The sequence below is a fragment of the Dipodomys merriami genome, unplaced genomic scaffold (genome assembly GCF_024711535.1).
Source record: "Dipodomys merriami isolate MVZ:Mamm:240054 unplaced genomic scaffold, mDipMer1.0.p SCAF_90, whole genome shotgun sequence".
Classification (NCBI taxonomy): Eukaryota; Metazoa; Chordata; class Mammalia; order Rodentia; family Heteromyidae; genus Dipodomys; species Dipodomys merriami.
In genome coordinates, this window is record NW_027206513.1 from 325484 (window position 1) to 339085 (window position 13602).

General features: G+C 51.0%; 1 protein-coding gene across 2 annotated transcripts; it reads left to right on the forward strand.

Moving 5' to 3' along the window:
- The first annotated feature begins 280 nt into the window (after positions 1-280).
- Positions 281-11672, forward strand: Neurl3 (neuralized E3 ubiquitin protein ligase 3). Of its 2 annotated transcripts, none has more exons than XM_070013370.1 (4): positions 281-363; positions 6006-6500; positions 7333-7383; positions 9979-11672. In XM_070013370.1, exons 1-4 carry the CDS (start codon positions 336-338, stop codon positions 10161-10163), a joined length of 759 nt encoding a protein of 252 aa, XP_069869471.1. In that variant the 5' UTR covers positions 281-335; the 3' UTR covers positions 10164-11672. The 2 variants fall into 2 exon arrangements, with proteins under 2 accessions (XP_069869471.1, XP_069869470.1); XM_070013369.1 differs by lacking the exon at positions 281-363 and adding an exon at positions 5327-5826.
- The last annotated feature ends 1930 nt before the right edge of the window (positions 11673-13602 follow it).

The window sequence follows — 13602 nt, forward strand, 5'->3', positions numbered from 1 at the left end:
ATAACACACCCTGGGCAATTACAATGCGCAGCCATGTTAAGAAAGGAATCAGAAGTCAGAAAGAAGACTACTTTAAAACTCTCAGGCTCTTTTCCCCTGTTCTGCTTCCTTATTCTCGAGCCAGCCAGCTGCCTCAGGTCTTCTGCAAGCCAAGAGAAGTGATCAGGAAATTCCCTGGATATGGTAATGCTTGACAACAACACAAATTAATCATCAACCCTGTAATATGATCTGCAGCCCATAAAAAGGGGACCTGAGTCTTCAGAAACCTGACCACTCCTTCACCAGACAATTTCCTCCAGACCCAGGGATCTGTGCCCAAGGACCCCAGGCTGATGGGTGCCCACTTCAGCTCCAAGGCCAGTAAGTAGACCACCTGCATGCCCTGAGCTTGGCTCCCGATTCACCAGCATGAGGAACAGAGGCAGCTGTGGTAGGAGCTTTGGGAGGGAAAGGTGTGGTCAGTGGCATAAGGCCCAGAAAAGTCTTCTGCCATGGCTGCCTGTTTGATAGTGAGCTTCCTGTCTCTACACAAGTGCCACAGAAGCTGGTTTCTCAGGTCCAGGATCTCCACAATGCTAAAAAACCAAACCAAACCAAACAAACAAATCATATAGCCTCTCCGCTTCTCAGATCCTGTACACAGATAGGGTCTGAGGCGGGCCCCTTTAGTAGGGGGCCTGGTAGAAAGCAAGGGGTTCCAGCTTTGCTGTTGGATCATGAGCAAGTCACTGTAACCTTGAGCCTCAGTTTCCCAGCCTCTGAAGGCTGGGAATAATGCCATCCACTCTGTGGCTTCCAGGGTTACCAGAATGTACAAACCTAAAGGGTGATCAATCACAGAGGTTCTGAAGACCTATGTGACAGGTGACCTAGGAGTTGGAGAACCACATTTTTCTTTCTTTTTTTTTTTGGCTGGCTCTATCACCACCCCACACTGTCAGCTAGGAACCAGGTGTTTTGTGTGTGTGTGTGTGTGTGTGTGTGTGTGTGTGTGTGTGTGTGTGTGTGTGTGTGTGTGTGTGTGTGTGTGTGTGTGTGTGTACACACACACGCGCGCGCGCGAGTGCGCATGCGCGCATGTATGCAGGTTGTATGGCTTGAACTCTGGGCCTGGGTGTGGTCCCTGAGCTTTTGTACTCAAGGCTAGTGTTCTACCACTTGAGCTACAGCCCTACTTCCAGCTTTTGGGTGATTTAATGGAGATGAGAGTCTCACAGACTTTCCTACAGGTTAAGCTTCAAACTGCAACCCTCAGATATCATCTCTTGAGTAGCGAGGGTACAGGCATGAGCCACCAGTATCCAGTAAGAAAAAGGTTTCTTTCTTTTTCTTTTTTTCCCCCTCTGTTGTCAGTCATGTGGCTTGAACTCAGAGCCTGGGTGCTGTCCCCAAGCTCTTTTGCTCATGGCTAGCGCTCTGCCACGGTACCACTTGTGATTGTTGAGTGGTTAATTGGAGATAAAAGTCACTCAGGAACTTTTCTGCCTGGGCTGGCTTTGAACTGTGATCCTCAGATCTCAGCCTTCTGAATAGCTAGGCTTACAAATGTGATCCACCTGTGCCCAGTGAGAGCCAGGTGTTTTTGTTTTTGTTCTTATCCCCAGGGATTTGGACTGTGCCACTCTGTACCTGCCTCCCAGACAGAGCCAGAGCCTGAGCCCCTGCTCACAAAGCCTCACACACCAGAGGCAGGCTGAATTCAGACATACTTCTGCTGTGGCAACTGCTTGGAACCCAGGCAGGGAGGTGGCAGTTACATAAAGGATACTCTGTGTGTGTGTGTGTGTGTGTGTGTGTGTGTGTGTGTGTGTGCACTCATGCACAAGATGCTGAGCCTGGGATTTGCCTTATGACTGGGAAGGCAGATAACTTCTGTCTTTCCCTGCAAGGAGGGAGATAAGTACAAAGGGTTTAGTGGGTGTCTAAACCCCCAAAGCTTTGATGTCTGGAGAGGTGGTAACAATGATCTCGGGGGCCCTTCGTGGAACAGGCCATTGACCGTGTGCCTCTTAAGTTCCAAGAACCTTATGCAAAGATTCTGTCAATTGACACCACCTATCCAGGGGTGGGGACATCACAAAGGATATAACTTTGGTTCCCTGAACTTCCTGGTAGCCTGGGTAGGTCCTTGTTCAGTCTGACATGTGCCTCTGCTCACGGCAGCAGTGAAGAGCTTGGGAAGTTGGTGTGGTGATCAAGGAAGTCCCTCCTTAGGAAGGCCACTCTGCCGCATGGAGCCTCAAGATCTGGCCTGGAAAATGGAGCCCAGGATGAGAATGAGCACCTCAGGGTGGGAGAAAACTCTGAACCCTGTGCCAACCCAGCTGGCTGGGACAGGCCTGCTCAGCCTTTGGCCACCTCTGCCACTACCTGTCCCAGGAGTGGATGTACCAAGCAGCCAAGTGAAAGGGTAGAGGACCTCTGCAAGGTGCTGGGAGAAGCCGCGGAGAATGAAAGTAGTGTCCGTTTTTTTGGCCCAGCTCTGAACACAAGGAGGTGGAGCCCTGTGCAAAGGAGCAGACAGAGCCCCTGGAGGTAAACAATGTCCTAAAGACCTCACCGGGCTAGCACAGCGAAGGTAGTGTCAGTCCCACTCAACTTAGGTCTTGTGCAGTGAACGACCAACACAACGGGACAGGAGAGTGCGCACGGAGACACTGAGCCCCAAAGAGCCTTTCACTGTCCTGGCTGTGACAACCCCTTACATGGGCCACACTCAAGCAGTGACCAGGGGGCTCATGCCTGAGATGGTGAGTGAAGCCCAAACACTGAGCTAGGAGAAGGGCGTACAGCGACCCTGGAAGCTAGGGGCCTAGGCAGCAGAGGGTCCCCTCAGCTCCCTTCCATTAATTGGGGTGACAAAGAATAAAGCTCCCACAGGTTGCTGCGAGGGCTCCAGAGCAGGGATGGTCTCTTGCCAACTCAAGCTCTAATCAAGGTCAAGATCTGTTCCTCCTGGGGACCCCAGGGCCTCCCTTCCTGATGAGGGACGCATGTGACCACAGAGGCCATTTCCAGGGAGTTTCCCCATCTCCCTCCTAGACAGCCCGTCTCCTGGCTCCCCTCCAGAAGGAGGGTGGGGCACTGAACCAACCTCCCTTCTTACCTTCTCTGTCAGGAGTTACTTCTGTTCTCAACTATCCAGGACATAGAGATGGGGTGGGTAGACTCCATCTTGTCTCTGCTGACTACTTGGGCCGATGGAGCTCCGAGGACCAGTCTCTAGTTCCCTGACCCAACAAGGACAGACTTTTTCGATGGGTCTGTACTGGGTCAGGCTGAGACACCTCCTATTTCATCCTTAGTGCTGTCCCTGATGGCTACTGTCCCAGGACTCTCTGCTTGCCCATTCTCAAGAGGGTCCTCCTGGTCTCTCAGGGAGCAACAGGATTGCATAGCAGAGGCTGCCCATGCTGTTCACTGCCTCCAGTGTCTAACCTTTGCACAGGCCCACTGCTCTGATCCCTTACTAAGCCTCCTCCAGGGGTCTCTGTAGTCCGCACCTTAGGGGCAAACAGTGACCCACTGAGAGAGAAGTAGATATCAGATGTACCTGCCCAGGTGGCCAGTGAATACCTCACCTTCAGGCTCCCGAGGCAGAGGCCCAGATTCCAGAGTCACCACTCCATCTGTGCATAAGGAAGCTGAGCCCCAGAAAGCAGAGACCAGGGTGGGTCAGCAGCAGGGCAGGACTAGAATCCAGGCGTCAGATGCGGCCTGCTGCCTTGGTCAGTATTTGGATGCCCCAGCCACTCAGTAGTGGGCACAGAATGTTTTGTTTTGTTGATGTTGTTGGCTGTGGGTCTTGAATTCTGGGCCTCGGCACTATCTCTGAGCTCTTTGTGCTCAAGGCTCTACCATTTTGAGTCACAGCACACTTCTGAGTTTTGTTTTTGTTTTTGAGTAGTTAATTGGAGATAAAAGTCTCATAGGGACTTTTCTACCCAGGCTGGCTTTGAACCATGATCCTCAGGTCTCCTGAGTAGCTAGGATTACAGGCATGAGCCACCAGTGCATGGCTAGGTAGGATGGGTTTCTGAATGTCAGGGCCCTTGGGGTTGCTCCAGCCCAGGTATGCTCACTCAGGGCCTTCCTGGGTGAGGTACGGCCTGGAGGAGCCTGGGTCTGGCTGACATGGCTGTCTGATGGAGAGAGACATGGGGACCCTAATTTTTTTTTTTGTCGGTCATGGGGCTTGAACTCTGGGCCTGGGCGCTGTCCCTCAGCTCTTCAGCTCAAGGCGAGCGCTCTACCACTTGAGCCACAGCGCCATTTCCGGTTTTCTGGTGGTTTATTGGAGATAGGAGTCTCACGGTCTCTCCTGCTCGGGCTGGCTTTGAACCGCGATCCTCAGATCTCAGCCTCCTCAGTAGCTAGGATTACAGGCGTGAGCCACCAGCGCCCGGCTGGGGACCCTAATTTATCAGGAAAGGAATCCTGAGTTGGGTCCAACCAAGTTTAAGAGTGGACTTTGGAACTAGAGGGCTTTTTAAACTTATCTGCAGCCTGGGGAGGTCAGGCCTGGACTAAAAATGACCTTAAAGATGTTCCTGTGCATGAGCATGAGCATGTGCATGACTCTGCTGGACAGCGGCAGGTGTGTGTGTGTGTGTGTGTGTGTGTGTGTGTGGTCAGAGAGTGTGCTGGGGAAGTGAGCAGATTTGGGGGTGGGAGCTTGGCTGGGGTCTGGCTCAAGTTCAGATGAAGTTCATCTCCTTTTAGCAGCAGTCATCCAACATCAGATTTGAGAGAGCAAGACCACAGCGCAGTGTGACTCTGAAAGGGGGAAGCAAAGGTTCTGGGACAGGAAGCTCCACCAGCTTCCTCTAGGCTAAGACTAAAAGGAAGGGCTTGCACAGAAGGGAACTTTCCTTTCTGGTTGCCAAATGGTCACTGATGGGAAGTCCCCTGGTTCCAAAAGTCCACTCTAGGCCTTGGCTGGACCCAAGTCAAGGTCCCATCCAGGCTGACTGAACTTGACCCCTTCTCCAGCTTGTATCCCTATGCTCCAGAGAGCTGCTGAGACCCATTTTTGTGCTGGCACTGGGAAGTCACCCTGGCCTTCATGAGTTGCAGGCTCCCTGTGGGGAAAATCGCAGATCAGAAAAGCCAGGAATCTCAGACATCCTAGGGCCATCTGCCAAGCAGACTACAGTTAGCCCAGCTCCTTCCAGCTAGTTCTAGGTCCTTAAGGATATTTGTGCATATTATAAACATCTAAATACAGATACCCAACTAAGCCTGGGGTGTGTGTGTGTGTGTGTGTGTGTGTGTGTGTGTGTGTGTGTGTGTGTGTGTGTGTGTGTGTGTGTGTGTGTGTGTGTGTGTGTGTACTGCAGTTTGAACTCAGAGCTTCTTGTTTGCTAGGGAGCTACCCTAGCACCTGAGCTGCTCCCAGTCCTTGTTTTGCTGTGATTATTATTTTATTTTTGTACTCAGAGCCTCGGCACTGACCCTTAGCTTGTTAGTCCAAAGCTGGCGCTCTCCCACTTGAGCCAGCCCTCCACTTCTAGCTTTTTGTTCATTAATTGGAGCTACAAGTCTCTGATTTGAATGCTGGGGCTGGCTTTGAACCATGATCTCCAGATCGCGTTCTCCTGAGTAGCTAGAAGTACAGGTGTGAGCTTGGCCTGCTTTTTCGGGTTTAGTTGTAATAATAACCTCAGCACCGGAACTGAGGTTAGACTGGGCGGGGACAGGCGCGGCCCTTTCGTTTTCCCTTCGTCCTGGGAGAGGAACTAATGTTTGGGGAAGTGGCCATCAGACCTGGGCAGGCGGTGGGCCCTGCGGAGCAGGTGTCCGCAGGGGTGGGGGTGTCCTGGGGTGAGGACTGCAGGGGGTCCGGGTGGTCAGGGTGGTGGGAGGGGGGGAGGTAGAAATGGTTCCTCAGGAGAGGCCACGGTGGCTCAGGGTGCTGGCGACCTTGGGGTGCTGGGAGGCCGCTGAGGAGCCCCCGGGAGCGTCGGGGGTGCCCGCGCTGACGCGCCCCGCGTCCTCCGCAGCTACCGCAGCCGCCGAGGCGCCGGGAGAAGCGCTGCGCTTCCACGAGGACGCCCGGGGCGCGCAGGTGCAGCTGGGCCCGCTGGGGTGCACGGCGCACCGGGGCGCCACGTTCCACGACGGCATCGTGTTCAGCCAGCGGCCGGTGTGGCCCGGCGAGCGCGTGGCGCTGCGCGTGCTGCGCCAGGAGGGCGGCTGGTGCGGCGGCCTCCGCGTGGGCTTCACGCGCCTGGACCCCGCCAGCCTGTCCGCGCCCAGCCTGCCGCCCTTCGTGTGCCCGGACCTGGAGGAGCAGAGCCCGACGTGGGCGTCCCTGCTGCCCGAGGGCTGCGTGCGCGCCGGGAACGTGGTCTGCTTCTGGGTGAACCGCCGGGGCTGGCTCTACGCCAAGGTCAACGCCGGCCGCCCGCTCCTGCTGCGCAAAGACGTGCTCATGGGCGCCCCGCTCTGGGCCGTGATGGACGTGTACGGGACCACCAAAGCCATCGAGCTGCTGGGTAAGACACCTTGGGGACCCCAACCCTGCGGGGGGCTGGGCGGCGGCCGGGTCGGTTTTGGGGACAGGACTGACGGTGAGGTTAGACACTGGAGGCTGTAAATGGTTAAACACGAGACATTGGGAGGACAGCCTTGTCCCTCAGAGATGATAAGACCAAGCACCCCACCATGTGCTTTAAAGCTGATTACGATTCACCAAGGAGGAAACGTGTGGGTTGGGCTTTGTAGTCTGAGTAGGAGTTCGTGAGGCACAGCGATGGTAAGAAAAGGAAGCCAAGTGTGAGAGCTAGAGGTCATCCAGGCTGCCTGCCTTGGTGGGTAAGATAGTCCGTGGGTGTTGAAACTCGAACTATCTTCTAGCTAGCCAGAGGAGAATGGACTTCTAAGGAGTCAGGAGCACCCTGGGTGCATCTCTCATCCTCCTGTATCCTCGAAAATCACTGTCGCAGGGTGCCAGAGCCTCCACCCTGGAGGCCCTGGTTGCATACATGAAGGGTGGCACCTAGCATGTGTTTTCCTGTCTCCCCCCCCCCCCCGGCCGGGTGATTTTGAAGCATAAGCAGGTTGGGGAGCTGGCCAGGGCTGCGAGTTTCCAGGGACAGTGGCAGTAAAGCAAGGTAGGGAGGGAAGCAAGGCTTAGGAGGAGGAACCCAGGTCCCATGACTTGTCAGCCCCGGTAAGCTGGGGAAAGGCTGGGACAGGGCATTTCAGCCGCAGGGAGCCCCCCAAAGTAACCTAGAGAAGAAAGGGGGTGGGTGCTTGCTGCAGTGGCAGGGTGGACGGGAGATTGGAGAGGCTGCCCTTGACCCTGAGCCTCCCTCTCTGCCTTAGATCCAGCCACACCCTTGGTCTCCAGTGAGGATGCTGGGCCTGATCTCAAAGGTGAGTGCACTCCTTGGGACCCCAGTGATCAGGAGTGGAGTGGAGTGAAGTGGAGAGAGTAGGGGGAAGGCCGAGTTCAAAGTCATCTTTCTGGATCTCCTCATTAGGAGTCCTACATACAGGCTTTGGACCAGAAGACTTGACTCCACCTTCTAGAAACCTAAAAGCAATGTAACAGTTCTGCCTTCTAGAACTCTGTAAGAGCATAAACAGACTGGGGGGTGGTTCTGAGGCTTGAACTCAGGGCCGTGTGCGCTCCCTAAGCTTCTTTTGCTCAAAGCTAGGTACTCTACCAAAGCTTCATGTCTGGCTGTTTGGGGGCTTAATTGGAGATAAGAGTCTCAGTCTTTCCTGCCTAGTGTGGCTTTGGACCTTCATCCTCAGATCTCAGTCTCCTGATTAGCTAAGATTCTGCCGTGAAGGTCGGGCACCAGTGGCTCACACCTATAATCCTAGCTACTCAGGAGGCTGAGATCTAAGGATTGCAGTTTGAGGTTCAAAGCCAGCCGGGGCAGGAAAGTCTGTGAAACTCTTATCTCCAGTAGACCACTCAGAAACCAGAAATGGCGCTGTGGCTCAAGAGAGGTAGAGTGCTAGCCTTGAGTTGAAGAGCTGAGGGACAGCGCCCAGGCCCAGAGTTCAAGCCCCACGACCCACCCAAAAAAAAAAAAATTGTTGGCTCATGCCTGTAATCTGAGGATTGTGGATCAAAGCCAGCCTGGCCAGGAAAGTCCATGAGATTCTTATCTCCAATTAACCACCAGAAAACCAGAAGTGGCCATGTGGCTAAAAGTAGTAGAGCACTAGCTTTAAGCTGAAGAGCTCAGGGACAGTGCTCAGAGTGCAAGCCCCAAAAGAGGTTCTGCCAAATAAAAATAAGACTAAAATCCTAGCTGCTCAGGAGGCTGAGATCTGAGGGTTGCAGTTCAAAGCCAGCCCCAGCAGGAAAGTCCTTGAGACTCTTGTCTCCAATAAACCACTAGAAAACTGGAAGTGGCGCTGTGGCTCAAGTGATAGAGCGCTAGCCTTGAGCTAAAGAGCTCAGGGACAGTGCCCAGGCCCCGAGTTCAAGACTCATGACCGACAAATAAATAAAATAAATAAAAAAAGATTATGAAATGAAGAAGAAACACTGAAATCACCCATTATCTCTTGGGTGGATTTTCTCCCGATAGAATTTTTGAAATTTGTTGTTAGTATACATTCGTTATACAAGAAGGGGAAGGTTAGTTGTGACATTTCCACCAAACATTTGCCCCCTCCCCCTTCTAACACAATTTCAACAGGTTTCCTTGTTCTATTCTCATACATGCAAATGAGCTACTTTGACCATATTCACCCTCTCCCTTCACCTACCCTCTCCCATTAACATTGACCCTCTTCACAGAGTCTGTTTTACTTTCTTGTCAGTACTTCATTTTTCTTTTTCTTTATTTACTTTTGTATTGGGGTTTGGACTCAGGACCTTTTAAGTTTGTATTAATTGTACCACAGGGTTTCACCATGTCCCAAGTTTTTTAGTTCTGTGCATACACATTTGTGTGTATGGGGAAATGTCTGGACTTTGTTTTCCTTTTCTCTAAGTTAGAGTTTTGTTACGTGTATATACACCACTTGTACATATACAAATATGCACACGTAAAACCCTTTATCCTTGGTGTATACATTTCAAGATGTTCAAGATGTTCGGATGCCCGAAAGCCTGGATAGTTCTAGATGCTATGTTTTCTCTAGACACACATACTTAAGATAAAGTTCAATTTATAAGTTAGACATAGTAAATAATAAAATAATAAAATAGGACAATGTTGCAATGTAATAACAACTATTTAAAACTCATGATGGGGCTGGGAAGATGGCTCAGTGGTAAAGTGCTTGCCTTGCATGCATGAGACCCTGGGTTAGATTCCCCAGCACCATATAAGCAAAAAGAAAAAAGCCAGAAGTGGCACTGTGGCTCAACTGGTAGAGCACTAGCCTTGAGCTGAAGAGCTGAGGGACAGTGCCCAAGCCCAGAGTTCAGGCCCCATGACCGGACCCAAAAAAATAAAAATAAAACTCATGACGTTTTTCTGGAATTTTCCATTTAATATTTCCAGACTTCGAGTAGCTGAAACTGTGAAAAACAAAAGTTCAGATAAGCAGAGACTATTGTGTATACAGTTTTCTTCCTCTGTGTGTGTGTGTGCACACGCGTGTGTGCATGCACGCACAAGTCCTGGGGCTTGAACTCAGGGCATGGACACTGTGTCTGAGCTCTTTTGCTCAAAGCTAGTGCTCTACCACTTGAGCCACAGCTCCACTTCCAGCCTTTTGGTAGTTAATTGCAGGTAAGAGTCTTATGGACTTTTCTGCCATGTTGACACAGAACCTCCATCCTCAGATCTCAGCCTCCTGAGTAGCTGAGATTACAGGCATGAGCCTCTGGTTCCTATCTCTTCACACTTTTTGTTTTTTTCTTGATTACTTGCTGAATGTTTTCTCATGAGGTTCTGCTCTTCAGAACTTGTGCACTTCTCCAGGCTGGTCGGATAATGAGTAGAGAGCACCTCGTGCTCTTTGTGCCCCTGACTTCTGTGGTGTCTCCTTTCACAGCCACACCAGGAGAGGAGTGTGTCATCTGCTTCCACAATGCTGCCAATACCCGTCTTGTTCCCTGTGGCCACTCACATTTCTGCAGCTCCTGTGCCCAGCGGGTCTTCAGGGACACGGCCAAATGCCCTGTGTGTCGGTGGCAGATTGAGGAGGTGGCCCTGGTGAGGACTGGGGAAGGCTCATAAGCGGAGAAGGCTTCCCATGTGAGTGGCAGATGGGGCCTTGCTCTGAGCCTGACCGTGGGAGGTGCACCTCTTCCCTCCTTCGCGGCACCGAGCAGCAGCAATAGCAGGGAGAGGGGAGCCAGGGTCTGGCTGCTTCTGGACTTTCCCTCAGGCTCAGGCCGGGACCAGTATGGTAGAGCAGAAGAACCCTCTCTTTCTGCCTATGTTGGAATGTACCCCTGTGGGGTGCTGTGTTCAGATTTCTCATCGTACAGCTGAGGAAATACAAGGGTCTATCCATGTCTGCTGGAAGCCCTGTAGCCCCTAGGTGGCTTTTTAAAAAATGTATCTTCTTCTTTTTGGTTTTTGTTCTGATTCGGAAGCTTGGGCCATAGGCCAGAGCGCTCTCCCTTAGCTTTTTCACTTGAGGCTGGTACTCTACTTGAGCCACACTTCCATGTCCAGTTTTTTTTTGGTAGTGAATTGGAGGGAAGAGTTGCACAGACTTTTTTGCTTGAGCTGGCTTCACATTGCCATCCTCAGATCTCAGCCTCCTGAGTAGCTAGGATTACAGGTGTGAGTCACGGGTGCCCATCACCCCCAGGTGTGGAAGCCAGAAGCAGGGAGATAACGAAGGTGGCTGGATCCCAGGAAGTGATCTTGGTGACTTGGCAGAGCTGTGAGGTCCCAGAGACATCAGGCATTGGATACAGCTGCATTGGTGTCATTGTCACTTCCTTGCCAATCTCTGAGATAGCAGAGTCAAGATGGTCTTGTATAGTTCTTTTGTCATGATTTCTGGGCTGAGTGGGAAGTAGAATGTTAGGAACACCCCTGAACATGCAGAGAGGCTTTATGGGGTTCCAGGCCCTCAGGCTCAGGGGCTCTATTCAACTAAGCCTGCACAGATGATTCAATGCTTCCAGCCCTTACGTTCCAGCCAGACTTTGCCCTTGCCACCCTGGGTTTTGGTGACTTCCTGGAGGCTCTGCCTACTGATTTGTTGTCCTCCCCTACCCCTAGAGACATTTCTTGGGGGGAGTTAAAGAAAGGGATTGATATGCATTGAGATAAAAATTATAATGGTGGGTTTCTCCACAAATGGTCCTCTGCCCACCTTGTCACCAGCTTGGGGGTCAGGATGTCAGGCTGGACACCACCAGCTAACTTCCTGCAGCAGAAATTCCTTTCTGCCAACCACAAGGGACCTTACCTGGAGGCATGTGAGATGACTTCCGCGAGCCTGTTTCTTTATCTGGAGAGTAGAAATAAGATAATTTTCTTGCTGGCAATCTGGAAGAATCATATGCTTTCCTTAAAGTATTCAAAGTATGGCATCTCCCAGAAAAGGTCCCAAATGACGCTAGGCCGAGTGTTAAGGGCCTGGGTATCAGGGACCTGGCTTTCACTAAGGACCTCAAACCACCACAATTCAGGGTGAATTTGATCAAAGTAAATTGTATGTGTGTTATAAATATCACAATGAATTCCAATTTGTACAATTTATAGTAATAAAATTTTTTAAATGAAGGTTTTGACGTTTTATTTTGTTTGGTGCTGGTCCTAGGGCTTAAACCCAGGGCCTAGACACTGTCCCTGAGCTTTTAAGCCCAAGACTAGCACGTTACCACTTGAGCCCCAGCTCCACTTCTTTTTGTTTGTTTGTTTGTTTGTTTGTTTGTTTTTGTCAGTCATGGGGCTTGAACTTTGGGCCTGGGCCTTATCCCTCAGCTCTTCAACTCAAGGCGAGTGCTCCACTACTTGAGCCACAGTGCTGCTTTTAGTTTTCTGGTGGTTTATTGGAGATAAGAGTCTCTCGGACTTTCCTGACCAGGCTGGCTGAACTGTGATCCTCAGATCTCAGCCTCCTGAGTAGTTAGGATTACAGGTGTGAGTTATCGATGCCCGGCTTGGTTTTGTGTGTGTGTGTGTGTGTGTGTGTGTGTGTGTGTGTGTGTGTGTCTGTGTGTGTGATGATTAACGAGATAAGCATCTCATGGACTTTCCTTCTTGGGCTGACCTCAAACCATGATCCTCATACCTCAGCCTCCTAAATTGCTAACATTACAGGCATGAGCCACTGGCATCTGGCATTTGAACTGTTTTTTAATTCTTTAACTTTTTTGGTTGCTGTAATAAACTATTTAGCAGAAATAACTTAAAATGAGGAAAAATAACAAGATGCCAATGGCTCACACCTATAATCCTAGCTACTCAGGAGTCAGGATCCAGGTTCAAAGCCAGCTTGGGCAGATATATCTGAGAAACCCTTATCTCTGATTAACTAACAAAATGTTGGAATTGGGGTGAGCCTCAAGTGGTAGAGCTCCAGGCTTGAGTGGAAAAAGCTAAGTGAGAGCATAAGACCCTGAGTTTAAGCCCAAGTACTGGCAAGCACTCACAGACACAGACATAGGCAGATACATACACATACACAGACAGATACACACACACACACACACACACACACACACACACACACACACACACACACACACACACACGATTTGTTTTATTTCATGGTCTCAGAGATTTAAGTGCATGCATGGTTCTTGGCCCATGGTGAGGCAGAGCATCATGGCAGCAGGAGTTTGTGATGGAAGAAGCTGTTCACCTCATGGCAGACAGGAAGCAGAGTCTAAGGACACTGTGGAGGACCATAAATCCCACAGGTCGTGTGTGGTGCTATTTTGGGAGGTTTGGGGAGCTTTAGGAGGTGGGGCCTAGTTGGACAAACTGTACATTTGTTCCTGATCCCCAGACCCTTCCTTGCTCTCTACTTCCTGTTCACCATAGAAGAAGCTCCTATACTGCACATTCCAGCCTCCATGATGGTCAGTCTGCCTCAGAAAACACAGAGCTAGTGACCATGGGCAGAACCCTCTGAAACCATGAACCACAATACATGTTCCTCCTTCTAAGCCATTTTTCTTAGGTATTTGGTCACAGTCACAAAATAGTAGGTGGAGGGTGGCAGGATGAGGTAGACCTCGTGCTGTCTGACCTCACCACAGGAAATTAAACTGCCCCCACTGCAACCAGGCTCTTTCCTTGGAGACATGCTATTAGAAAAGCATGCAGCAGGTGAGTTTCACTTTCCTGGTAGGCTGCTGTTTCTGGGTTGCTGCTGTGATGCAAGGTCATTGGAGCAGACCAAATAGAGAATGTGTTAGTCACCATCACCACCAGAACACCCTGTGCAGAGTAAAAGGAAAGTAAAACCACAAACAAGCACGGTGGGTCCCTACTGTATGCAGGAAGCCAGCAGGACTGAGTCCAGAAATCTATTAAGGAGACTGGAGGCGGGGAGAAGGGGAGAATTCCCTAGGGCTTGCTTACATGACTTCCACTCCTGCTTCTTGGTAGACTTGTTAGACCCCTTGAGGGCACTGAGACCTCAGCCTGAGGAATAACACAACATCACATGTGCATGTGCATGCATACACATGTGCACTATACA

Coding starts and splice junctions, on each gene's coding strand:
- Neurl3 (XM_070013369.1), top strand. CDS start 5,745: ATGTTTGGGGAAGTGGCCATCAGACCTGGGCAGGCGGTGGGCCCTGCG. Junction 6,501..7,332: donor CAAAGCCATCGAGCTGCTGG/GTAAGACACCTT, acceptor TCTCTGCCTTAG/ATCCAGCCACACCCTTGGTC. Junction 7,384..9,978: donor TGCTGGGCCTGATCTCAAAG/GTGAGTGCACTC, acceptor CTCCTTTCACAG/CCACACCAGGAGAGGAGTGT.